The sequence below is a fragment of the Myripristis murdjan genome, chromosome 18, assembly GCF_902150065.1.
Source record: "Myripristis murdjan chromosome 18, fMyrMur1.1, whole genome shotgun sequence".
NCBI classification, from domain to species: Eukaryota; Metazoa; Chordata; class Actinopteri; order Holocentriformes; family Holocentridae; genus Myripristis; species Myripristis murdjan.
Window position 1 is genome coordinate 7,882,755 of NC_043997.1, and position 24,520 is coordinate 7,907,274.

Consider the following 24,520-nt stretch of genomic DNA (forward strand, 5'->3'; position numbering starts at 1 on the left):
AAAAATGATTCCCTGAGAGACTGACGGTTAGTATGAAGGCAAATAATGAAGTTTAAAATGATAAATAAAATATTAATAACATTAAAGGAACATTAAAGATATAAGATCTTCAAACAACAGTCAAGTTAATCAGCTGGTGAGACAATGAATCATAATTTTCCTGCTTGATTTATAGTTTTAGTCACTGAATAAAAATACCAAACTTGCTGACTACAGCCTCACAATTGGAAAGACTTGCTTCTTATCATTTTATTTAATTATTAAATGAGTGTTTTGCTTTTTTTGGCTGCTGGTCCGACTAAAGCAATTTAAAGACACTGTAGACTGGTAAGTTTTGATATACTAAATGATTAATTGATTAATCAATAAAAAATAACATTAATTGTCAGTGAAAATAGTTGCTTATTGCAGCCCTGTCCACTTTGACTCAAAATATTTTTCAAAAACATTAAAAATCACATACGAATCACTTGCAAAGTTACCAAGCTCACTGGGTAATCATTATCGTATTTCGACATTTAAGACGCCGTGACATCAGTGTACAGCTGTTGTCACGGCAACGGGAACCACCTGGAAATACTCGGATCAGGACTTATGGAGTTGTGAGGCGTTCAAACGCACCTGGGAATCCCATTTCTCCCATGCTGCCCTTCAGTCCTGGAGCTCCAGGAGCGCCAGGGCCTCCTGGGATGCCAGAATCTCCCTTACCACCTGCACACAATGGGAACCACATGTTAAGAGCTTCTCTGTGTGTGTGTGTGTGTGTGTGTGTGTGTGTGTGTGTGTGTGTGTGTGTGTATTTGCACACCTTGTGGTCCTGGTAGTCCGGGGCGTCCATCCGATCCTGGCAGTCCTGGGTCACCGGGGAGTCCAGAGATACCTTTCTGACCGGGGAAACCTGACGCACCTGTAGAACACACACACACACACACACACACACACACACACACACAAAAATAATATATCTCAATAATAAACATAAACTATCTCAATTAATAATATACAATAATGAAAAAAAAATTACTGGATTAATTGATTAGTCAGCTGACAGAACATCAATTATTTATATTATTGGCAATCAATCATTTTTTCCCATCAGTCATAAAGTAAAAATTAAAAGAATTGTCTGATTCCAGCCTCATTAAGATCTCTAAGATGCTAAAACTGTCCTCTTTTTCCCGGTTCACATCGTTATAAATTATGATAGACTAAATGATTAGTGTTGCAGCCCTGATATTAAGTATGTTTCAAAAGTAAATGCATGATCTGTAATAATACTAATAATAAAAATAATAATAAAAATACAAAGCTGCATGATTTGTCATTTTGTAACACATTTTAGCGACAGTTTGTCACATCTTTAAGTCATTTTAACAGTGTAAATCAACATTTCCTGCCCTGTGGACAGGTTACATAGTGTTAATACTTGATTATTAATTTAAGTATTATCGATGTATATAAAATGCTGTACCTACTGTTGAAACTCGTGGTATTACCTCCTTCTACTGTAGGACTTTTCTCAAACTGTATGTTCTGTGAAAAATGAGATGCTAAAACGACACTAGGCCTCTTACTGAGCTGTGGCGGTGGTGTTTGGACGTACCTGGCAGTCCCGGCTCTCCCTTGGCTCCCTTCTGGGCCAGTGGTGGTAGGGAGGGCCCCGGAGGCCCCTGGACGCCGGGGTCGCCTCTCTCTCCCTTGGCTCCGGGAGTGCCGGGCGCACCGTCTCTGCCTGGGAAGCCGCTATCACCTGGGGGAGAGAGGAAATCACTATGGTGTTTCTCTATGCTGGAACACTTTGTGACTTCTTTTTAGGAATGTCCTCTTTTCAGTGTGTGTGTGTGTGTGTGTGTGTGTGTGTACCTTTAGCTCCTGGGAATCCGGGTCCTCCAGGGCCTCCAGGTCCTCCAGAAGGTCCTGGGGATCCAATGGGACCCATGTCTCCCTTAGTACCTGCAGCCAATCACACAGAAGAGACAACTTTAACATTACTGACTGGCTTCAAGGGCAAGAGAGTGGATTATAATATAATAATTTATCATTGAAATAATCAAGAACACAAATAGAGGCACACAGAAAAGAAATAATAAGTCAGTCAGTGACTCAGGAAGTTAATTACAGCCTCAAACAGCCTGTTAGCCAGTTAGCCAGACACCTGCAAAAAAGTATAGGTTATTTATTTTATCCCATTATTTCTAATTATGCATAACACAACCTCACTGCCAGATTGACTAACAAGAAACACAGCTTCTTGTTAGCTGCTAACTTAGGATTCAACACACATTACAAAGCTCTCTTTCCTTAGTAATGTGCGTCTGTTTGATTTTTTTGTATTTATTCACAACAGGTTTTGAGGAACTACTCTGGAACTACCATTTACCATGGCCAAAGTGGCTTTTTAAGTGGTCAGTCATGAGACCGTAATCTACTGATCATATTTTACCTGGCAGTCCAGGCAGGCCGTCCCGTCCAGGTCCTCCGGGTGGTCCTGGGGGTCCCATCGGTCCTGGGGAACCTGGGAAACCAGGACTGCCTCTGTCTCCTGGTAGACCTGGGATATCCAGACCTGGAGTACCAGGGTCTCCCTTCTCTCCATTTGCACCTGGGAATCCTGCAGTGATGTGGAGAAAACTGCAATTCAGGACAGGGAATTGTCTTCAGATATCCAGACAATCAGCAAATCACGTTTGATGAAAAATTAGGCTACATTATATTCCCAAGCCAAAGTCATCCAGGAGATCTTCTGCATGTGGGATATAGACATTTAACAAAGTGTAAAATCATAAAAAGAAAAAAAAAAATCATTCAACACAGAAAAAAGCAGATTCTCAAGCACTCACATTATTTTAAACCGATGACTAGACCACAGGCAAACTCCATCATTTCCAGTATCTGTCACCATTAAAAGACCATCAACCAGCACCAGAACTGGGATACCATACCTTTCTCGCCTTGGCATCAACAGGCCCGCAGGTAAAGGAGGGTGTGTGTTTCAGAGCGAGGAGGGCGGAGCGTCACGTTAAGCCGAAGACGAGATGTGGGGAATGAGGCATAATAATGCATTAAATGCATCAAAACGTCCTTTAAAGCTTTTTGAAGGCTCAAAAAACGCATCAAGCTTTGTTTTTTGTTTTTTTTCCTTAAATAGAAATCACTGCCACAGACCCATTTGTGCAACAGCAACATTTTTAAATTTTTTGGGCATGTGTTTTATCAACAGCTGATGCATTTTCAGAGCGTTCAAAGAGGAAAATGGCATCTGTAACTACCTGGAGGTGGGTTAGTTTGTGGTTTATGTGCGAATTCAGGGAAAGAGCAGTGAGCAGTGAGGCAGCAGGCTGATATTCAAACTGCTGATCTGTGACTCAGCGTGCTCAAGTTAGCAGTCAATGCAGGTGAACTCAGGAAAAGAGTCTTGTGTGATGTTAAAACAGTGAGGTCTGAGGTGAGGACTCGGACGTGTGCTCCTCTGTGTAGAGTAGGAAAGCGCTCGCCTCTGTTCGCCAGTGGTTTAGGAAGTTAAGTCCAACGAGCAAACAAATTGAGCTTTCCTGGTCGTCGGACACGATCTACCGCAACGGTTAATTCAAGAGCGGGACCACTCCTGGATTAGCCGAAGTTACTTGAGGACAAATCTGGAGTGTTTCAGTGGTTTCCAATCCAAACTTCCAAAAGCCTGGATCGGTTTATTGGATTTGTAGTCTTTAGATCGAGATTGTGCTAGAATACGAATGAAAAAAATTTTATGTATCATTGAAGATGGATCATAAGTACAATATTGTTTTGGTAGATTGCACAGAGCGACCGAGTGGCGCTAATCCAACGTGAGCTGCACGCATCAATTTGAATTTCATCCCCTTCAATGCTTTATAATCCGGGAGTTGATGGCAAACCAAAAATCTCTAGAAATACAAAAAATCGGATATAAGAGCACTACATGGGTCTTCAATCGGGCAAATGAGAAGTGCTCTTTTGAGTTTTCCGGTCATATTCTACACAGGATGTTTATTTATAAAAAGGATGAACCTAAATATATTTTTCATGAATCTCTAGAAATCTCTAGGAAAGAGACATTCAGAGACATTCACCTCCGAAACTGGGCGACGTACACATTCCTACTCTGTTTTGCTTCTGTGCATAATGGTGGATTAAAGTGCGACAGGTGCCTGACTGTGTTGCGGCCAAGAAAAGGGTGCAGGTGGTGTGACGTAAGGTTTTTCCAGCGTTCTCGAAAAGAAAGAGACAAATGGTGGCACGCAGGTGGAGGGAAAGAAATGCAAGACAAAGAAGTGGAGGACAGTTCCCGAGATCGGCCTTAGGTACCCGTGACACCCAATAAACTCACAAATCTGCATCCACACACCCACAAGGACAAACAAGGTGACGTTCACTGTGCTTCTCAACCAGCTACACAAACCCTGAACGTGACTGTTCATGTGCTCATTAACATCAGAGTGACAGTGTTGGCATGAAGGGTGCACAGTGTGTAGTCCGACCCCCGAACAGGACAAGTCATGCACAAACTTACATATTCAAAAATTGCAAAACACAACATAATTATATAACATTCAGGGAAGCAATTTCAAATGATGAATACAGTCACAAACAATTCTCTTAATGCTATAATCTTATAAATAATCACATTTCGTGCAATAATTTGATGGGCCCACTACTCTTGCAGTGCCAAGAAATTAAATCCAAATGCTAGAAAGTTATTAGTTATTAGTCTTATAGATTCAGAACTGGAGGTGTATTCATACTCTTCCCTTTGCTATGGCTTTTCCCCCCTAATCCACATCAGCCACTGTGTTTCAGCCGATTAGCCATCATTTTCCAAGTTTTTTTCCATTCAGAAATCATATTTTATCAGGTAACATACTGAAGAAACTACTTGAAACTGGCACAGTTTATTGAGAAAAGGCTAGATTGTTCTACGACTTGGCTCAAATGGCATATTCTCTGATGCAACACAACAACGTCGTCTGCAACGGATCCACTAGCTTTAGTCCAGCTAGAGTTGTTAGACTGTCTGAAGCCACCACCAGGGGGCGACTCTGAGCACTAAAACTGGGCTCAGCAGAGAGTAATACTGTCAGTGGGCTATGACACTGGACACTATTCAGTTTTTTGTAAATATTTAAAATCTAAAATGCTCAACACTGCCCCCTAATGTTCAAAACACTGTACTGCACTCAATGGCTGTTTGGCGTGAATCCAGCTCTGTGGGTCGTACCTGGGGGTCCCATTGGTCCTGGAGTTCCAGGGGGGCCTTGGACTCCTTGTGAGCCAATAGTCGGGGATCCAGCAGGTCCGCGAGCTCCAGGAATACCAGGAGTACCGGGTTCACCTGGAGAGAGAGGACAGGGAGAAGACATCACCTCGGTGTCGATTTGTTGTAAATTGTAAATTTAAAATCCCACTCAAACACACACACACACACACACAGAAACATAAAATACCTTTAGGTCCAGGAGCACCATCAAGACCAGATCGCCCAGGAGAACCAGGACCGCCAGGGAAACCAGGGTCTCCTTTGGGTCCCGATAAACCTTTAGCTCCGGGGATTCCTGGGGCGCCGGGGGGACCAGGGAGGCCAAAGCCGGGCTCACCCTAACACACACACACACACACACACACACACATTTACAACTTAAAATCACAACAGTATCTACCAGTTAAACTATCTGCACCAAGCCTGTCTGTGATCCACTCTGCACTGAAGCAAGGTTATTATTGTTAACAAAAACTGACAAAACCACAACAACTAGGTGTGAAAAAACATTTTTGTTAACTGAAATAAAAATTAAAAGGGCTTTACAAAAAAATGATAACTGACTGTCTGGTGCTGTTTTGGTGTTTTAAGGAGGAATTCTGTACATAGAGAAGAGCGGCAGCAGCTAAAATTGGAGTTTAACGTGAGAAAGAAGAGAGCTCTCCCTGTTCTGTGCTGGATTTATCCAAGGGTATGTGCTTATGTTTCTGTTGTAGATTGTTTTAGAAACACAGTGTAAATCATTAATCCATGCTTTTAAACAGTATTAATGTATTTCAGGCTGGCATTTTCTTTTAAGTGACCAATGTCACAAGCTTTCCACTGGCAGGACGTCATACTTTGGGACCGGAGAGTCCTGGCTGACCAGGGAGGCCATCGACTCCTGGTCTGCCTGGTCCTCCTGGAGCTCCTGGCGAGCCGGGGATACCTGGGAATCCTGGAGGAGATGGGCAGAGGGGTTAATGATGATGAGGAGGAAGAAGAGGGGGACGACAAAGAAGAAGTGAGGGAGGGTGGTGTAGAAAATCAAGGTACAGCAGATGTGAGAAAATTGGTGGAGAAGCAAAGAAAGAAAAAGAGGAGAAGGATGTGATGGAGACATGAGGAGAGGATGAGGAGCATGAAGAGGTAGAAGAGAAGGAAAGGTAGGAGATGGAGAAGAAGGCAGAGGAGCAGTGATAGGACACAAGGAGGAAAAGGAGGGATATTTCTGTTCACTGGTGTTTTTACCTTTAGCTCCTGGCGGTCCAGGGAGTCCAATTCCAGGGAGTCCTGGATCACCCTTCGCTCCTGGTAACCCGGGGAAACCAGGCTGGCCGGGCTGACCTGAACCACCTGGCAACCAAGAACCACAAACAGCCAATCAGGAAACAGATGTGTATGTTACCTCGGTTACTGGTTAGCTGGAGTGTTAAAATCAGATTCTGTTGTACATTATTACACAACTCTGTGAAATACTTGATTCTGACTGGTCAAAGCAGACATTGCGTGGTATATATTTCTGAATAATGACTGTCGTTATGAGTACCTGGAGTGGAGAGTTTTAGCTACATTTGCTAGAAAGCAGCTGTTATCTTTTCGAGTTTAAAGTGCAAAGCGCGGTCCATTTACTAAAATCTATCAAGATGTCAAACGACAACACCTGCTGGAGCCAGAAAGTCATTACAACTTGGGTATCATTTTAAAATTTTCCTTGTTTTAAAGTTTGCAGTAGAGTAGAGGGATGCAGTTTTGTAAACATATTCTAACCTTCAAATCACTACTGAGGCATTTGGTCAAAGATATCACCCAACCCTAGACCATGATGTGCACAAGGCTAACACCGCTCAAATGGGTCTAACATGTCCGTCTCAAAAATAATTATCTTTCATAAGCCCCCGTGTGGTAAGCGAGATGAAGAACAGTCAGCCGGTCATAATCACAAAATAAACCCTGACAAGGTATTAGGTTGTCAGCTGAGGTTCAGCATGAGCGGTGCTGTTTTGAAATGGTGATTTTGTACCTGGCGGGCCGGGCAATCCTGGTTCTCCGTCTTGTCCTCTGGGTCCTGGCAAGCCTTTCTCCGCCACTGTAAGGCCTGGCTCACCTTTAGCACCTGTGTGGTGAGAGCGCAGAGGTCAACATTTATTTTCCTACTAACCAACTGAATCGATGGAGAGATGACCTCTGACCACGGCAAAATTTCTTGTTTCTCAATCTAAAACGACCATCTCACCTGGTGCGCCGGGGCTTCCAGGTCTTCCTGAGACGCCCTGGATACCCTTCTCTCCTGTTGGTCCCTGGGGTCCAAAGCCAGGTGGACCTGGGGGACCCCGGTCCCCTGGGAGACCCTGACTACCTGGGTCACCCGGTAGGCCTCGCTCTCCTTTCACCAGTAGGGAACCCTGTCGGACACACAAAGGAAAACAGAAATTAGTTATGGAAGGATGATGTCTGAACACCGCAGGCAGTGGAGCAAAGTGATGAAAAGCCACGTACAGGTGCTCCTTTGGGTCCGGGTGCTCCGGGGGATCCATCACGACCGGGGCGACCGTCCAGGCCTGGCAGACCGGGTGGACCAGGGAAACCGGTGTCTCCCTTGTCTCCCCTCCCACCGCTCACAGTGATGGCATCGCCCGGGTCTCCCTTCTCTCCAGGGTATCCTGGAGCACCTTGGGTACCAGGGGGACCCTGCAGGTGGGAGGAGAGGGAGGAGGGATGGAGGTTTGGGATGTAGGATGGTGAAGAAAAGGAGAGACAGATAAGAAGACAGAGATAACAATGGGACAGGAAGAGAAAGGAAAGGAATGGAAAGACAGGACAGGGCAGAAAGGACAAGGACAAGAAACACAAGGGTTTACTTTTAAATTTTAGCAGAGATATCCAATGTGAACCATTTCTCATGTCTGTGCTCCACATCAGCTGTTAAATTGTAATGTTGGTAAGAAAGAATGACCAGGACTACCTAGAACGTCATACAATAACAAAGGCAACAAAGTCAACTCATCTCTTAAAGTTTCACACTTCAACATAGGAAAATTTAAGGCAATTTAATCGAAGGAATTGCATTTTAAAGATGAAGATAAACTGAAATGCTGGGATAGAGCCCAAAATCCTCATTCCTGGACATCTGTTTCAGAATAAAACACAAATAAAATCCTGTCTGAAAGGGGAAACAGGGAGTAAAAGCAGGCAGCGCTCACTGGGGGGCCGACAGCGCCAGGCGATCCTGGGAATCCTCTGTCTCCTTTCTGACCCGTGGCTCCAGGACTGCCTGTTTGTGGAGAGGACAGCGGTCATGTATGATGGTACAATACTCCCTATGGATTTAAGTGCCTTCTAACCCACATCAATTATGGCAAAACAGGAATCAGTGAGTGCTGTTTAACAAAGTCACTACATCTTTCCAAGGGTTTCTAGAATGCGGGTCGTCTAATTTAGTTTGAGAATTTAGTTTGTGAGAAAAATCCCATCAGGACAACATCAGCATTCATGTATTATCAGCTAGGGGAGAAAAAATCAATTCAAAACTGGTCGATGAATTCGAAAAATTTTGCTGCAAGTCATGCTGCAATGACGGATTTTAACCTTTTCAACATGTCTGAATTAAAGAGTGTTGGGTCATTCAACAGCAAGAAAACACTTTACCTTTACATCTGTGTTTAGCCAGACTAATCGCTATAACATTAATATACAGTATGCATTACATTTATTCAAAGGAGGGTTTGGAAATTGTCTTACGAATTTGTTTTTACAACAAAAATCACAATTAATGCGATGGTGTTCAGCCCAGTTGGATGTCCTGCTTGCAGAGATGCCCCACTGGCACAATCACGTGGCTAACCGAAAACTGATCTATTCTTTTCTATTCTATTCTATTCTATTCTATTCTATTCTATTCTTAAGAGAGCATCAAATTGGCACTGTGATCTAGAGGTTAGACAAATTGCCCTACAATCTGGAAAGCTTGCCAACCTGCCCCAGTGGTCATTAGCATTAGCAGAAGTGCCCTCAAGCAAGACACTGAAGCCCTACCTGGAATAAACTAAACGTATAAACAGAAAATGTGCTGAGTGGAAAGTTTCAGGGTGTTACCGGGGAAGCCGGGGGCTCCGGGAGGTCCTGTGGCTCCGGGGACAGGAACAGAGCTGCCGACGCAGTTCACACAGGTGTCTCCCTTCTCACCTGGAACAGAAGACCGTCAACATTTTCAGGGTGTGTCAGTGAACAGGCAGGGTGGACCGCCTTAAATCAAAGTCGACCTTATCCTTGTCCTAAAATTTGCCTTATTCACGTCAACGATGGAAATCAGCAAGGCGAATCCAACAGAATTTTATTTTTTAGAGCGCTATTCTGCAAAACACATTTATAGTCCCCATGAGTCCCTCCCTTGAATAGAGACACCATCCTGCATTAGTGGGTGTAAATTAATATTTCAACCCAAGAAACCTTCATAAATCTTTCAACATGCTCTCTCATCCACCTTGTCCCTTCAAAATAAAATTCTGTTTCTCTCCCAGACCAATATCCTGTTAGATTGCACCAGTGAATGATCCTTCCCTGCCCAAAGATCCCGTTTTAACAGGAACTACATCAAATGAATAAAGTAAGCGTCCATTTCATGGGGTCTTTAAAAGTCTACACAGTCCTCACCAATGGCACAAGTTGCTCCTTCCACATTTCCATCAGTTGAGTCAAATAGTTCCTTTTGTGAATCCAGTTACTGTACTTTTAAAAATAATGGGGTTTTTTTTTCCCTCATTTTTATGTGGTTATGTAATGGAAAATGCTTTATCACTTCACTGAGAAGATAAAGGCAAATTTTGACCCACCTTTCTGGCCCGTCTCTCCCTGGAAACCTCTCTCTCCCTGCACGCCGGGACGTCCAGGCTCTCCGCCGATGCAGTTGCCTCCTCCAGTGGAAAAGCCTGGAGGTCCGGGGGGCCCTGGTGGACCCTGACCACCCGGAGAACCTGGCCGTCCTGGGGGACCCGGCAGAGAGAGTCCTGGGGGGCCCTCGTCTCCTTTCTGACCCCGCTCTCCTGGGAAACCTGGCTGGCCGGGCTGACCACCACCACCTGAACCTGAGGGAGGGAGGGATGGCGGGATGACGGAAAAAGGAATGGACAGATAGATGGATTGTGGTTCTTATAATAAAAATTCACAATAAAGGCAAACATTCATATAGGTAACCTGTATATGTGTATATGTGTGTACATGTATGTATATGTGTGTGTATGTGTATATGTATGTATATATAAGTATATATGTATGTGTGTGTGTATATATGTATACATGTACGTATGTGTATATATGACATATATTTTTTTTTGGTAACTTAGTGGTATAGCACTGTGTAATGTATTTCTTCACTTTTGCGTCTGTTTTATCTTTGATTTTATTTTCAATTTCATTTCTTATGTGGACCTTGTGTCTGAATAAAAATTCAAATTGAAAATTCAGAGCTTGAAATATTTAGTGTGCATATATGTATATGTACATGAGTGTGTGTGTGTGTGTGTGTGTGTGTGTGTGTGTGTGTGTGTGTGTGTGCGCACACCAACCTGGGATTCCTGGCTGTCCTGGAGGTCCAGTTAAACCTGAGGAAAACAAGAGGTCAAAGGTCATTAGCAGGATTAGCGTTAAGCTTCCATTCAAATTGTGATCACTTATCAAATGAAGCTCTTTTAAATATTTTGAGCATTTAGATTCATCACTTTGTATTTTATGTTGTGTGTGTGTGTGTGTGTGTGTGTGTGTCTGCTCACGTAAACCCGTAAAAAAATACCTACACGTCAGCTAAAGCTAGCCTTGTTAAAATTGGCTTAACCAGCTAATAATGTTTCAATATATATTAACAAATAATAATAATAATATTACGCCAATCCGGTTATTATTATTTTTATTGCTCGTCTTTACTAAGGCTTTGTATGTCTACCATTTTTAATGTGGACCACGCTGACATTTTGTATCAAAGGAGCATCATAGATGAAGTTGATGACTGAGAGAAAAAAAGAAGCCATTGCCAGTGTATGTGTGTGTGTGTGTGTGTGTGTTTCTGTGTTTTGCACTGACCTGGTTGTCCTCTCTCTCCCTTGCGTCCAGGCGATCCAGGGAAACCAGCCTCACCTTTAGGTCCGACCCGACCAGCTGTCGACCCACTGATCACCTGGTGGGACGACGAGAGGAAAAATCAAAAAGGTCAGGAATACGCTCGACACTGACACTTCGCTTTTCGGGTAGAAAATGAGAGGACAAGTTGAGCAAATAAATCCTGGAGTTCATGAGTTTGTCATCGGGAATCTTTTCTCCTCTTAACCCTTTGAAGCCTAGATTAACATCAGATTTGAAAAATTTGAAAAAGGAAATTACCTGAAACAAAAAGTCCAAAAAATGAATACCCCCACCGCCAAAAAAAAAAAAAAAACCAAGAAAATTACCAGAAAATTAGCCAAAAAAAATCCATAGGTTTTTGGATAAATTTCTAATAATCTTCTCTCTTTCTTCCATCTCTGGATAATGTTTTTCTTTTTTTCTTTTTTTTTTTTTTTTTTTTTTTTTTGCTATTTTTCAAGGTATTTTCTTGTTTCTTTCTTTTACTAATTTCTTGCAAATTTTCAGGCCATTTTCTGCTTATTCACTCATTATACAGTGCATCCAGAAAGTATTCACAGCGCTTCACTTTCTCCACATTTTGTTATATTACAGCTTTATTCCAAAATGGATTAAATTCATTTTTTTCCTCAAAATTCTACGGTGGTGCTCCTGGGCAGCGCTTGTAGAGCCAGTCCAGAATAGGAATTTTCAAAATATATTTAAATGAAATAAAAAAAAAAGAGAGAGAATACAAACCAATCCTGGTGGGCCTGGGTATCCACGATCACCTTTTTCTCCCTGAGAGCGAGAAAAAGAGCGAGAGAGGGAGAAAATGAAAAGTTAAAATAACACATGACCTCACTATCATCACTAATCATAGTAATAACTAATAATAATAACAATTTTCAGAGAGATTTTTACCCTCTCTCCATCCCTGCCTGCAGGACCGGGGCTGCCTGGCTCTCCTTTGATTCCCTGATTGAAAGAAAAGAAGGATTAGATTATCAAAATATAAAATCTATTAAAATATCTCACTGCTGTCAGGTGAAAACCAGGAAACACCACAATATCAGCTCAATGCAAAATTCACCGAAAGGGTTTCACAGGACCAGTGACTGTAAAAGTTTTTTTTGTCAAACCATTGATCATCGTGTAAAACAAAGAATCACTGAAATTGGAGGGTTTCACATGACAACAATGACATATTAAAATGTCCTACTATATTTTATGTATTCTAACAATGAACTATACAGTCTGATTTATTTTTTATTTTTTTATTTTAGCTGAGCAGAACTCACCGGGAAGCCTGCAGGGCCGGGATCACCATCTTTGCCTGGTTTGCCCTGCAAAGAGAGGAGAGTAACATTACTGCCCTGCTCACCGATCCTATGTGTGAATGTGTGTGTGTGTGTGTGTGTGTGTGTGTGTGTGTGTGTGTGTGTGCATGAGAGAGGGAGAGAGTGAGAGAGAGAGACTTCACTACTCATTAGAGTAAAAACACACCAGGCTTAAATTGATAATATGTAAGCAACTAATAAATAAAACCAATAATGGGTGTTTTAGAGTTACAGTAGGTGTGTGTAAAGCACTGCCAATAGTTAGTAGTATCGGCAGCGCGTTGGTGGTCGGGGGCCCCTCATTCAAATTCTGCTTAGGGCCCCATGTTGGCTTGGGACGGCCCTGGCAACATGTCTGAGATGTCTGTGAAACTGTGACAACAAAGTTTCAGTAGTCTGAAATATATGAATCAAGGATCAAATGACTGACGCCATCCAACAAGTGTTGCTGTCCATGGTCCTGAAACAACAGCTCAACGAGAGTCTCCATAGCTCTCAAGCTATAAGATGAACTCCAGACTCTGTCAAAAAGCATTATTTATGATTGAGATAATGGCTGTTGGTGATGGATTAGTGACCTCCACAGATGTATGGAGATCAAACCTCTCCTTGCGGGAGCTCGGGTCCCGCTGGCTGCCACATGACTCGAACCCTGCCTGTATGTGTTTATGTTTATGCGTGAGCTGTAGTGAACCTACCCGTTTGCCTGCCTCTCCTGGTTCTCCTTTTTCTCCTTTCTGGCCGCCCGAGGGACCCTGCAAACATGCCACAATACAGATAAACAAGACTGTGTTGTCACTGCAGGCTTCTTTTTACAAGAATTATCATGACAGAAACTGGTTTCTCAAGAGAATATATAATTTCCCTACAAGGATCAGTGAGGCCCTTTTTACTAAGCATAATTATAGGTGCTGATAGGCACTTACAGGGGGGCCTGGAGGACCTGGGTCACCTGGAGGGCCGGGAAGACCTTGGTCACCCTACAAGACAAACACACAAAACAAATAAATGAAGTCATTTGTATCCAAATTACACAGAGGATAGTTTCAGCCAAGGAATCGCACTGGTCAAAGACACTGTGTTATGAGCAGCTATGCTAACTTTTGTGGCAATCAGGGACTGTGAAAGCAATCTTTATTAACCTTGTTCCTATTTTTTATTCTGCATTTAAATTTTTTGTTTACACCAGCCTTGATGCTGTTGTTTACTCGCTGATAAGTTACATCCCTGTCGAGTCTATGATCACAGTAATACAATTTATACAACCATGAAACCCTTGAAATATCAAATGTAAAGATGCGAAAAGGAGTGGTAAAAAATTAATGATGCTACAGTTTATAACTCAATATACTCAGTTAAAAGTTCCCCCTATAAGTTTAGAGTTGCTATTGCTGCCATCATGTGACCGAATTGAAAGGTGCAGCCCTGAGCAGGTTCAACAGCTCAGTGCTGCACTCTGGTGGTCAGATTTTATACTGCATAATGGATTGGTCTGTACTTTTTGCCGTAACTTATCTTCTCTGGTGTCCAGAGCAGGGAAGAACAAATGAAGAAGTTGCTGAATACAAGAATCAGCCCAGACTGAAATTCATTTTTTATGCACAGCTTTTCATACACAAGTTACTTTAGATTACGTTTTTTACACCTCACAATCTGCACGCAGTTTGCTTGGAAGAGGACTGAGGCCAGAGATTGCAGGAGTCTCAGTGCCTTTATTTGGTTTTGAATGGAACTGCTTTCAAATTATTGTCGAATAAACTTTTAAACCTTCAGCTTGAGTCTATCTGCTCCAGGATGCTGCTCTTACCTTATCTCCTCTCTGGATTTCACTTTCTGTCTGCCTCTTCTGTTCCCCAACCTGTCCTGGTGGGCCGGGAGGTCCTGGCAAGCCTTGCTCACCCTGTGTTAACACACACACACACACAATGAGATTGGGGATTGAGAGAGAATAGAAGAAAGAAGCGAAGGTAAGGAGAGACCAGGAGAGACAGAAAGAAAGAACATCAGGAAAGAGAATGAGAGTAAGAATCCAAACAAGTAAATCCTATTTCTGGGGTGCTGAAATGAGAGGCAGATAACAGCAGTCTGACAGTACCTTTTCTCCTTTGGGTCCTTGGAAGTTCAGTCCCATGTTGCCCTGTTGGATGAAAGAGAGAATCATTGGCTCACTGAGGTGCCACATAAGAACAATATTTCATGGTTAAGATGAAGAAGACGAAGAAAACATGCAATAAACAAAGGCAGACAAGTTTTTTTTTTTTTTTTTTTTTTTACGTTATTCTACGTGAGTGAGCTCACCTTAGGTCCAGGGGGACCGGGAGCACCTGGACGACCCTGGAAAATGACATCAGAGATGATGAGATACTTTACCTCCACAATTTCACATTCATTTGAAATATCACTATACTATCAAAGATAAAACAAATAGAGTGATGTGATTTTTTGTTGTGCGGGTAATCCCTGCTTTACCTCATAGCCTCTGGGTCCAGGAGGGCCGAGCGGACCTGGCAGTCCAGGGGTTCCGGGTGGGCCCTGTATACCACAAATATGCAAAAACATGTTGATTGCAATCTGATCCCATTTTTTTCCCCCAACAAACACTAAAGTAAGCACACAAAAGATGAATGGAGTTTGAATGAATGAATGAGTTTCATGTCTAAACAGAGTTAATGCTTTATGTATGTTCTAACAAAGGTCAATCAGAACATAAGGTTTAAGTTAAAGTTCAATAAATGTATGATGTTTCCAAAGTCAGTGAGTAATCGTGTTAAATAATTGTGATCTCAGTACTGACTAAATAACCGTGATTATGACATTTTAAGCAGTCCAATGGTCAGGGTTAAAGATTTGTGCTGAGTATCAGCACAAATTATGACTTATAAGCATCTTCAGCACAATTTATTAGTCAGTGTGGGCCTTCAAAAACCCATATCAGATGAACCTTGACTTTGGACTGTGAAAATGTAAAAAAATGAGGTTAAGAGCACAATGAGTTTTCTGTCTGAAGACTCACGGGAAGTCCTGGGAGGCCGGGCAAGCCCACTGCTCCTTTCTCTCCGAAGCGGTTGGTGGAGATCACATCGCCTGGGTCTCCCTGTAGTGAGAGGAAACAACAACAAACTTTCAAAATCTGAAACAAGGGAAAGAACTGAGAAGCACACAGACAATGCTGTTAGTTGCACAGCATTGTGAATGTGAATTTCTGACTGGCCAGTGAACACACTCAGGCATTATTTCTTAACAACAGACTGTGGTTTCACATTCTGCTCATATCACTCCTCAAACAAAACATATGGCAATTTTTTCTCTCTATTCAGATTAACTAGAGCCCCACTGTGTCCAAAAGTTCAAAATGACTATTTTTGGCAATGGTCTTTGATAAAAAAAAAATTCTAATAAAATCCTTTGCCTGGTGACAAAGCTTAGACATGGATTTTGAACTGTTATAATAATCACAGAGTATAACATGATGCCAAGTTTAGAAATGAATAAGAGCCGTTTGGCTAAATTCTTTGCAGAATGCTGCTGTTGAACAGATTGGACCATTTTTACAAGAAATCTTGAGGCAGGTGTTGTGGGTGTATTTGTTATGACTCTGGTTCTTCTGAACCACTTTCTCCTTTGAATAAAAGTGAATGCAGGACTGCACGCTTACCTTTGGTCCTGGCAAACCAGGTGGGCCCTGCAAATGAGAAAAACAGAGAACATAATGTTAAAATTAAAAAAAAATGTTAGAAATGTTTAAAGGAAAGACTGAAATAACAGTGTGGGTACTGATAAAACTGTGGGATGACATATAATGTAGACTCCAGAGAAATCTCAACTCGATGGATTTCTTTAGTGATGCAGACTCACCGGCCGTCCTTCCAGTCCAGGAATGCCTGGACTTCCTGGGAAACCCCTCTCACCCTGGATACCAGAAAAAAACATGAATGCATTTAACAGACAGCTCAAAAATGTTAATTTCATCAGGACCAGGATCTGGAAACACCTTTTACGCACGTCTGGCTATGGACTGAAGGTGTACATGAAATTTGGGAAACTACTGCTGTTGTAATTTCTACTTGAAAATAACTGTTGAGCTCTTATAGGGAGTGTAAGTGTAAGAGAGAAGGAAACTGCTCATCAGGTACCTTAGTCCCATTGCAGCCTGGTGTTCCCCTTGGGCCAGGAGGTCCATCCTGGCCAGGTAGTCCCTGTTAAACAGGAAGAATACAGGAAATAACATCATACATAACCATCCACGTAGGAAGAAATGCTGTTATGGCTATGGCTGAAGCAATCGACAATGTTTAGGGGCTTTATACAAAGTCAAGGGGATGAAGAGTACCACAGAATATCCATGATAGAGGTTTATATACTAGTCAGAAATTGAGAATTTATTTCAGTGGGGTTTGGGATTCTTGGAAACTCACTGGAATTCCTGGTGTTCCTGGAAATCCTGGCAATCCAGGAGGTCCCTATTGGTTGGAGAGAAAAAAATTGTTATTTAGTGATGAATAAAAGGTTGTGGCTGTACAGCATGACAAACACACATAATCTATCCCTTCATTCATTCATAGCTTCACTGGCTCTGTTTGAGTTGAGGATAAATGGGGACATCTGCTGGTCAGATGTGATTATTACAGTCCAAGATCACTCAGTAATGTTTCATCTAAGGAGAACTCACTTTGCTGATCCAAGAGAAAAATAACACGAGACAAAACTGAACACTGCTGGGATTAATGTCGATATTAGTGTAAAAAAAACTGATCTGACAAAGTTGGAGTGATTCAAAATGTCTTGCCAATAAAGTGTAACGCTAAAACTGACAGGAAAGGAGGAGGCAAAAACAATAATAATTAAAGAATGACTGATTTACTTACTCTTATTCCTTTTGGCCCAGGTGGTCCTCCTGGTCCATCGCTACCCTATGAAAGAGAACAAGCGACACAGAGGGAGACAGATGATGTAATGAGCTGGGAATATTCTTAAACTCAACCAGTCTAACAAACTCAAACTGAAATACCCCTAAGCTCCCACAACCTGACCTGAACTGGAACACCCCTAAACTTTACCCTAGATGAAATGGAACACCCCCTAAACTCATCCTATCTTCCCCAACCAGAACTTGAATACCCCTAAACCTATCCAATCTACCCCAACACAAAAATGAATACTCCTAAACTTATCCTTTCGACTCCAACACAAACCGGAATACACCTAAACTTGTCCTATCTACCCCAAACTGAAGCAGAATACCCCTCAACTTGTCCGATATCCCCCAATCCAAACTGGAATACCCCTAGATGTTTCCTACCTACCCCAACACGAATTTAAATACCCCTATACTGATCCTATCTTCCGCAACCCAAAATGAAACATCTACCAAACTGTCCTGTCTATCCAAACCTGAAATGAAAAACTCCTCAACCTAACTTGTCTTCTCCAACCCAAACTGGACTACCTGCCAACCTACATTCTCTACCGTCCATTTTAATTTCAACAAATTTGACCTCTTCCCCAGTTTGTCATCCCTCCTGTAGACCCTTCTGCAATCCAAGTACTTAGATATCCCCTAAATCCCAAGTACTACCTATCCCTGGACCATAAGTGAAGTAACCTCAAATCTACCTTCTCTCCGCGGGGTCCAATGGGCCCTTCAGGTCCTGGGAACCCTGGGACTCCTGGTTGTCCGGTGAGACCGGGGAAACCCCTCTCACCCTGTACCAGATGACACACACACAGGCAATGTCAGTGCCAAGCTTAACCCAAGAATAGTCACGCATTAGCATCCAGTAACCACATCTGGCACAGTGATGGAGACCTAGTGTGTAAACAACAGATAGAACCAATCTGTAGAATGACTGTTGTAGTGTGGGTATTTATGTAATTAGGAAAGTTATAAGTTAAAGTGAATAGTTTCAAAAGTGAGTTCATTGACAATGTTATGTTCTTGTGACACTGTAATCTGTCTGGTCTTTGTTTAGTTAACAAAAATTATTTTAATCATTCATATTATTCTCCCCCCCCCCCCCCCCCCCCCAAAAAAAAAAAAAAAAAAACTGTCCCCCAATTTGTATCCTGACTACATGTGACCATACAGTATGTGCTGCTGTCACGCGAAGGCTGACTTTGTACAGTACAACTTTTAGCAAATTAGTTGCAGGTTGAAACTTTTGTTGTTGCCATGGCACCAAACCGGAGATGATGTATACGCAAGACGGCCCCAATTCCAATTATTGTATCACATGGGTTTAATACTGCTGCCAGGAGACAAGCAGAAGGTCCTCAGCCTGTTCGCTCCAATGGAAGAAGACATATTTATGTACAGATTATGACTGATTCTTGTATCTCACAGGACCTGAGATAAATATTGGACACTTTTGGTATTTTTGGTAACTGGTACTTTTTCATCAGCATGATCAATTAACTATTTTTAGATGCTAGTCAGTCAGAAGATATTTTTGGGCATATGTGTGTATGCAAGGCATATATTTACACATTCCAACTTTTGCAGAGTGCATGCTATCAAGGACCAGATGGGTGCTGTTTGTCACCACCATGCAAAGAAGTCACCCTGACTTTTCTAAATTTTGTATATTTGAATGAATTTGATTATTCGCGAACAAGAAGTAAAATACGGAAATCTGTAGAAAGAAATTGCTTCCACCATAGTCTGTGGAGGTTAACAGTCATCCAGGTCATGGTTATCCACACAGATTTCAAATGAGGTCAACTGGGCTTGTTTGCAGATTCTCAAAGACGTTTCACTTCTCATCTAAGAAGCGTCTTCAGTTCTGACAGACCGGTGGGGCATCTCATGTATTTAATCCTGTGTGGGGACGTTGTCCAGGTCGTTGGCACTAACAAGTCAAGAAGAGAAGTGAAACATCCTCGAGAATCTACAAAACAGTCTAGTTACCCTCTAAACTCTGTGGACTTTCACCATTCAAACCCAATTACAGAATACATGGTCAGGTGCCACCTACAATACCTTTGCAAACCACCAGGGGGCTGTGGACCACTAGTTGAAAACCCCTGTCTTAGGAGGCAGGAAGCAGACTCCATTTTCATACAATTGGCCCTGGTGATAATGCATCTTCTTCTTTTATTGGAGTGTCTTTGACCAAACCCATATAGAACATTCATGGTTTCCAGTGCAAATAAGATGCCGGTTGCATGGAACCAAAGTAACACGTGTATTTCCCTTAAGTGTGTATTAGACATTTTGTGAATGTTCATGTGGGCTTGTGTGTGTGTGTTTGTACTGTGTCTTTTGCTTACCTTGGCTCCTTTTACTCCACTGCAGTCACACTTGGATCCCACACATCCATGGCAAGCCTGAGTGAGCGAACAAGACAGAGAGAGACAGACAGACAGACAGACGGAGAGAGAGACAGAGATGAGCATGTGTTTGTTGTTAAAATAACACCAGCCAGAGGGGTCTTAGAAAAAATGTCTGCCCTCGAGCTCTGTAGACAAAGTGACCACATAGAGGCACGCAGAGGCTAACAGTGGAAGACGGCCTCTTCCAGGCAGCTCCCAGGTATTAATATGTAAAACTGTATGTGTGGAGCGGGTTGCTGCTGAAAAAGAGCAGGTGCACAAGGATTTTAGTCTCAATAATCTATAGTAATCTATTAAAACACTCTCTATTATTATTTTTATTTGTGAGTTTTTTTCTTGCAGCTCTTTCCTTTGTGCATTTTCTCTCATTTTGCTGTAACTTCTTTTAAGACATGCCACATCTCTGAAGCCACCACAACCACTCACACCACTAGAGGGCGCTTGGTTATCGAGCTATTCCACTGAGGTATGTTTCATGTAAGCATTAATTCCCACAGAATCAAGGGGGAAAAAAAAAAAACACTAGATTCTCCTTCTGGTTTGTTTGATGATGAGATGATGAGTGCAAGGTCAGCGTGGACCAAACACCATGATACCTAATCACAAATACAAGCTGTTTATCTCAAATAAAACAACTTTATCTCCAAGAGCGCTCGAGCATTCTCAGCGAAGATGTCCACTTGCTCGCTGAAAAGCAACCCGAGCTCAAGCGGTGGCGTTAAAAAAGTGAAAATACTGGAAAAGAGGGGTGGAGGCCAGCAGACGGAGGCAGAAAAGGAGGGAGGGGAGTGCCAAGCTGTTGATTAACTTTTCCCATGCTTGTTGACACAGTGGATGCCAGACGGGCATCGACTGCACGCATGCCAGGCAGTCAGGTTGTGAGAAAGGGAGAGGGAGAGATAAAGGGTGAGAAAGACAGAGGGAGAGAGAGAGAGAGAGAGAGAGAGAGAGAGAGAGAGGCCAGACAGGCAGACAGCTCAGCACTCCTCTCTGTCTGTACCCGGTATTTCTGTTTTGTTAGCCGGCGTGCAGTGTTGTAAGACAGCACAGATGCACAAGATACGCTAATAACAACACATGCTGGGTCCAAATGTATCTCCATGAAAATGCAGAGCTGACAGGCGATACAAGGCATGTTTTTTGTCCCAAAGAAGACAAACAGAAACAAAAAAAAAGAGTTTTCAGAGTGAGGCAAGGTGAAGTAGTTCAGGAACTCAATTAAAAACAAGGCTTTTAATCCCAATGGTACCAGCCTGGTAAATTAATGAATTTATAAACTCTTGATGCAACAAAATGCAGTGAAAAAGGAAACATCTCAACTTTGAAGAAAAGGAAAGATACTTTAAAAAGACTGAAGCAACATGGCAGAGAAACTCCCTGATCTGCCGTTTAATTATATAATGTACAGTGTAACTACATATATCATACTCACAACTTAATTACTTAAAGCCCTGATCTTCACGTAGATCAGCTCCACCATTTTGTGCACAAATTGCCACTTTGGGCTTTAAGGCGAATAAAAGCACAGATGCATTTTGGTGTTTCACTTCAGGAGGGATGAGCCACCCGAAAGTTCCTCACCTTCACAAAACGTTGCATTAAAACACACAGAATTGGATGGGACAGAGGGATAATATTATTATAATCACTGTAGGGCTTTCTGTCAGCTTATTGTTATTTCTTAGTTTAAATTAAAATTGAATTCTGTATCAATTTATATCCAACAACAAGGATCTTCTGAGCCGGGGGTTCCTCTGACAAAATCTCAACCAGTGAAAGTTTGTGGCTCAGTGTGTATGTGTCTGGGCCAGAGTGTGTGTGTGTGTGTGTGTGTGTGTGTATGCTCGCCTGCACTCATATGGGTGTGTGTGTGTCTGTGTCAAGTTACAGTAGATGCCTATGTAATGTGTGTTTTGCCACTTTGTGTGTGCAGCATCGGGTTTCCTGCTGGCCTCTCTGCACTCTCACTGACAACATTATATCACCGCGACCTTTGACCCAGCAGGAAGGTAAAGCCTCACCAGACAAGTGGAAACTATTCATTAAGATCACCGAGGTGCTAAGATGACCTTACTTTCCTCTGTTCATGTCATTACAAAAGTAATATTTTGGGTTTTTATGGCTGCTGCTCAGACTAAGAAAGCAGCCTCCCACACATAACACACTAAATGACTCATAGAATTGAAAGAAAAAAGAGGTAATGAATCGATTAATTGAATAAATTAATCGATTCATCATCATCATCAGTTCTAGCCCTAGCTGAAAATGTAATAAATCATGCAATCAACTGCTGGATCATGAAATAACATCACATTATTACATCATCTGGTGTTTATCAGCTCACAAGGGGTGTATCATATTGGCTGATGAAATCATTTGTAAGATTAAGAATGTGATACTTCCGGTTTTGACATTACTGGTCGATATCATAATCAATATGTCATAAGTAAATGTGACCTCATAAAAAATGAAACATAAATACGTTTGTGAGCCATTATGAGGTCATAACTGCTGGTTAATGTAATAATTTGATTTTACAAACCGCCACATTAGCTTGGTCTTTTAAAACTCTACTTTAAGTCATTTAAAAAAAAAAAAAAAAAAATCTGCCACATCTCTCAGATTCTTCGTTTTTATTCGTTCTTAATAATTAATTGTAGTGTTTTTATATAATCTGTTGCTTAAATATAACGTAATGTCTTCCTATGCTCTGTGACTGCTTTATAACTCTGCCACCATCCAGATGGAGTTAGACATGTGTGTGTGTGTGTGTGTGGGTGTGTGTATGTGTGTACATGACATTTGGCACATGTGTGTGTGTGTGTGTGTGTGTGTGTGTGCAGTTATACAGCAGGTGTTAACCACAGCCTGACAGATCTCCATGTTCACACCCGTGTCCATTTTGACAGACTGACAGTGGCGATGTGGTGGACAGATGGGCAGATGGTGGCAGAGCAAGGCATTGAGGCGGGCGGAGTTGGGGGTTTGATTCCTACTGAGGCTACTCTCACCAGACGTAAACACTCAGGTCGTTTTAAAGGTGCAGATAAAAAAAAATAAAAATAAAAACACACCAAACGGCAGAGCGTGCAAACGGTGAGCGAGGCCAGAGGGTAGCGGGGTTAAAGGCAAGGCAGACACTGACTCATGCACACACACAAGCCTAAATAAATTTGCACATGGGTAGTCAAGTGTGTGTGTGTGTGTGTGTGTGTGTGTGTGTGTGTGTGTGTAGGTGTTTTTACAAGCCCTGGATGTCCAGATTAGCCTCTGGTCTGCTTCAGCTCAATGCAGTCTGCTCTCCCACGCCCAGGCCTGCAGTCTATTCACCTCTCTCTCTCTCTCTCTCTCTCTGTCTCTCTTTCGCTCTCTCTCTTTCTCTCGTCTGCTCTCATCCCTCTTTTAACACTCTTTTATTCCTTGTTTTTGACTTTCCTTTAGCCAGGGAAGCGTGGAGGAGGCACACTTGTTCCTACAGTAACTTTGTACACTTTGTGCCGCTACACTCCTCCACTAAATTAAAAAAAAAAAAAAAAACTGCCTTGCTCAATAGCACATTGGCAGTTGCAGCTGAAGGAAAGGGGGGAACCTTTTCTCACTCTAGAGGGCGCCACCCGGCTCAACTCTGCGCCCACCACGACAGAGCTCTCCCAGCTGTCCGCCCACCTTTGCCTCTCTAAGACAATGCTGCGTTCACGTCACCTCGGATTTTCTGTAAATACAACCTGTCAGCTGGGATAAACTGTTCCCCCTCAGCCTCCTGGTGGTTATGACAGGTGGGACACGTGGGAATTTTTTGGTAGGCTTTGATATCTCCCACTCGGCGCCGTCAATTGTGAAATCGTGTCAACGCAGGCGGAAAAAAAAAAGCCGCAGCCGAGTCCACAGATGTCGAATCGGGCGGCGGTATTGCAAATCCAGACGGCCGCTTATTTTCACATCGACACAATCAAGCCTGATTATGAGAAGTGAGCAACATCTGCTGCACTTGACCGACGGCTGATTCTAAATTCATTCGTATATCACGAATATTTTGGATGTGGGCGTCGAGATGAGTTAAACACGTGAACGCTCTCCGGGGCCACAGTGCAGCAACCAAACATCATCCAGCTCCTCCACGTCTTCCAACATCACATGAACGTGTCTGACCTCCTTTCCAGTCTCACTCCCTCTATTGTTTTACCCCGTAACCTCATGCGGGGTGTCTATAAGTATCATAAAGTAAAAATTAAGGCTTTTAAAGACCTTTTTAAGACAAACTGCATCGAAAACTAAGACTAATTTTGGAAAAAAAACATCCTTTTCTCATCCAAATGGCCATTGCAGGTGAGTCGTATTTACTGAGTCTTGTGCTCAGGTCAGTTTTAGGTCGGAAAATGTTGCCGCTTACATGATTCGCTTAGACAGCAAGAACCAGGACTTCTTTTCTTTGTCTTTCCACAGGATTTGGAACAGTTAAGTCCTAGGATTATTTTGTGGATTTCTCTCTAAAGATGCTAAAGTGAAT

General features: G+C 42.4%; 1 protein-coding gene across 4 annotated transcripts in view; it reads right to left on the reverse strand.

The window, feature by feature from the left end:
* The window catches only part of col4a5 (collagen, type IV, alpha 5 (Alport syndrome)), a 70,236-nt gene that overhangs the window by 14,590 nt on the left and 31,126 nt on the right, over window positions 1-24,520 (reverse strand). For 2 of the 4 annotated variants that reach the window (XM_030076066.1, XM_030076063.1), the window contains exons 2-36: window positions 19,951-20,007; window positions 18,298-18,387; window positions 17,550-17,594; window positions 17,100-17,144; window positions 16,818-16,880; window positions 16,540-16,593; window positions 16,340-16,366; window positions 15,698-15,778; window positions 15,154-15,216; window positions 14,983-15,018; window positions 14,780-14,821; window positions 14,492-14,584; window positions 13,611-13,664; window positions 13,383-13,439; window positions 12,646-12,690; window positions 12,269-12,322; window positions 12,104-12,145; window positions 11,327-11,420; window positions 10,816-10,851; window positions 10,084-10,335; window positions 9,347-9,436; window positions 8,455-8,525; window positions 7,751-7,942; window positions 7,488-7,656; window positions 7,275-7,367; window positions 6,503-6,607; window positions 6,112-6,209; window positions 5,460-5,610; window positions 5,234-5,347; window positions 2,943-2,951; window positions 2,444-2,611; window positions 1,864-1,953; window positions 1,604-1,750; window positions 809-907; window positions 622-711 (exon numbers count right to left, since the gene is read on the reverse strand). In XM_030076066.1, the coding sequence (XP_029931926.1) occupies window positions 622-711; window positions 809-907; window positions 1,604-1,750; window positions 1,864-1,953; window positions 2,444-2,611; window positions 2,943-2,951; window positions 5,234-5,347; window positions 5,460-5,610; window positions 6,112-6,209; window positions 6,503-6,607; window positions 7,275-7,367; window positions 7,488-7,656; window positions 7,751-7,942; window positions 8,455-8,525; window positions 9,347-9,436; window positions 10,084-10,335; window positions 10,816-10,851; window positions 11,327-11,420; window positions 12,104-12,145; window positions 12,269-12,322; window positions 12,646-12,690; window positions 13,383-13,439; window positions 13,611-13,664; window positions 14,492-14,584; window positions 14,780-14,821; window positions 14,983-15,018; window positions 15,154-15,216; window positions 15,698-15,778; window positions 16,340-16,366; window positions 16,540-16,593; window positions 16,818-16,880; window positions 17,100-17,144; window positions 17,550-17,594; window positions 18,298-18,387; window positions 19,951-20,007 (3,016 nt within the window). The remainder of the gene's footprint in view (window positions 1-621; window positions 712-808; window positions 908-1,603; window positions 1,751-1,863; window positions 1,954-2,443; window positions 2,612-2,942; window positions 2,952-5,233; window positions 5,348-5,459; window positions 5,611-6,111; window positions 6,210-6,502; window positions 6,608-7,274; window positions 7,368-7,487; window positions 7,657-7,750; window positions 7,943-8,454; window positions 8,526-9,346; window positions 9,437-10,083; window positions 10,336-10,815; window positions 10,852-11,326; window positions 11,421-12,103; window positions 12,146-12,268; window positions 12,323-12,645; window positions 12,691-13,382; window positions 13,440-13,610; window positions 13,665-14,491; window positions 14,585-14,779; window positions 14,822-14,982; window positions 15,019-15,153; window positions 15,217-15,697; window positions 15,779-16,339; window positions 16,367-16,539; window positions 16,594-16,817; window positions 16,881-17,099; window positions 17,145-17,549; window positions 17,595-18,297; window positions 18,388-19,950; window positions 20,008-24,520) is intronic. The other 2 variants (XM_030076067.1, XM_030076065.1) reach the window with 1 other exon arrangement.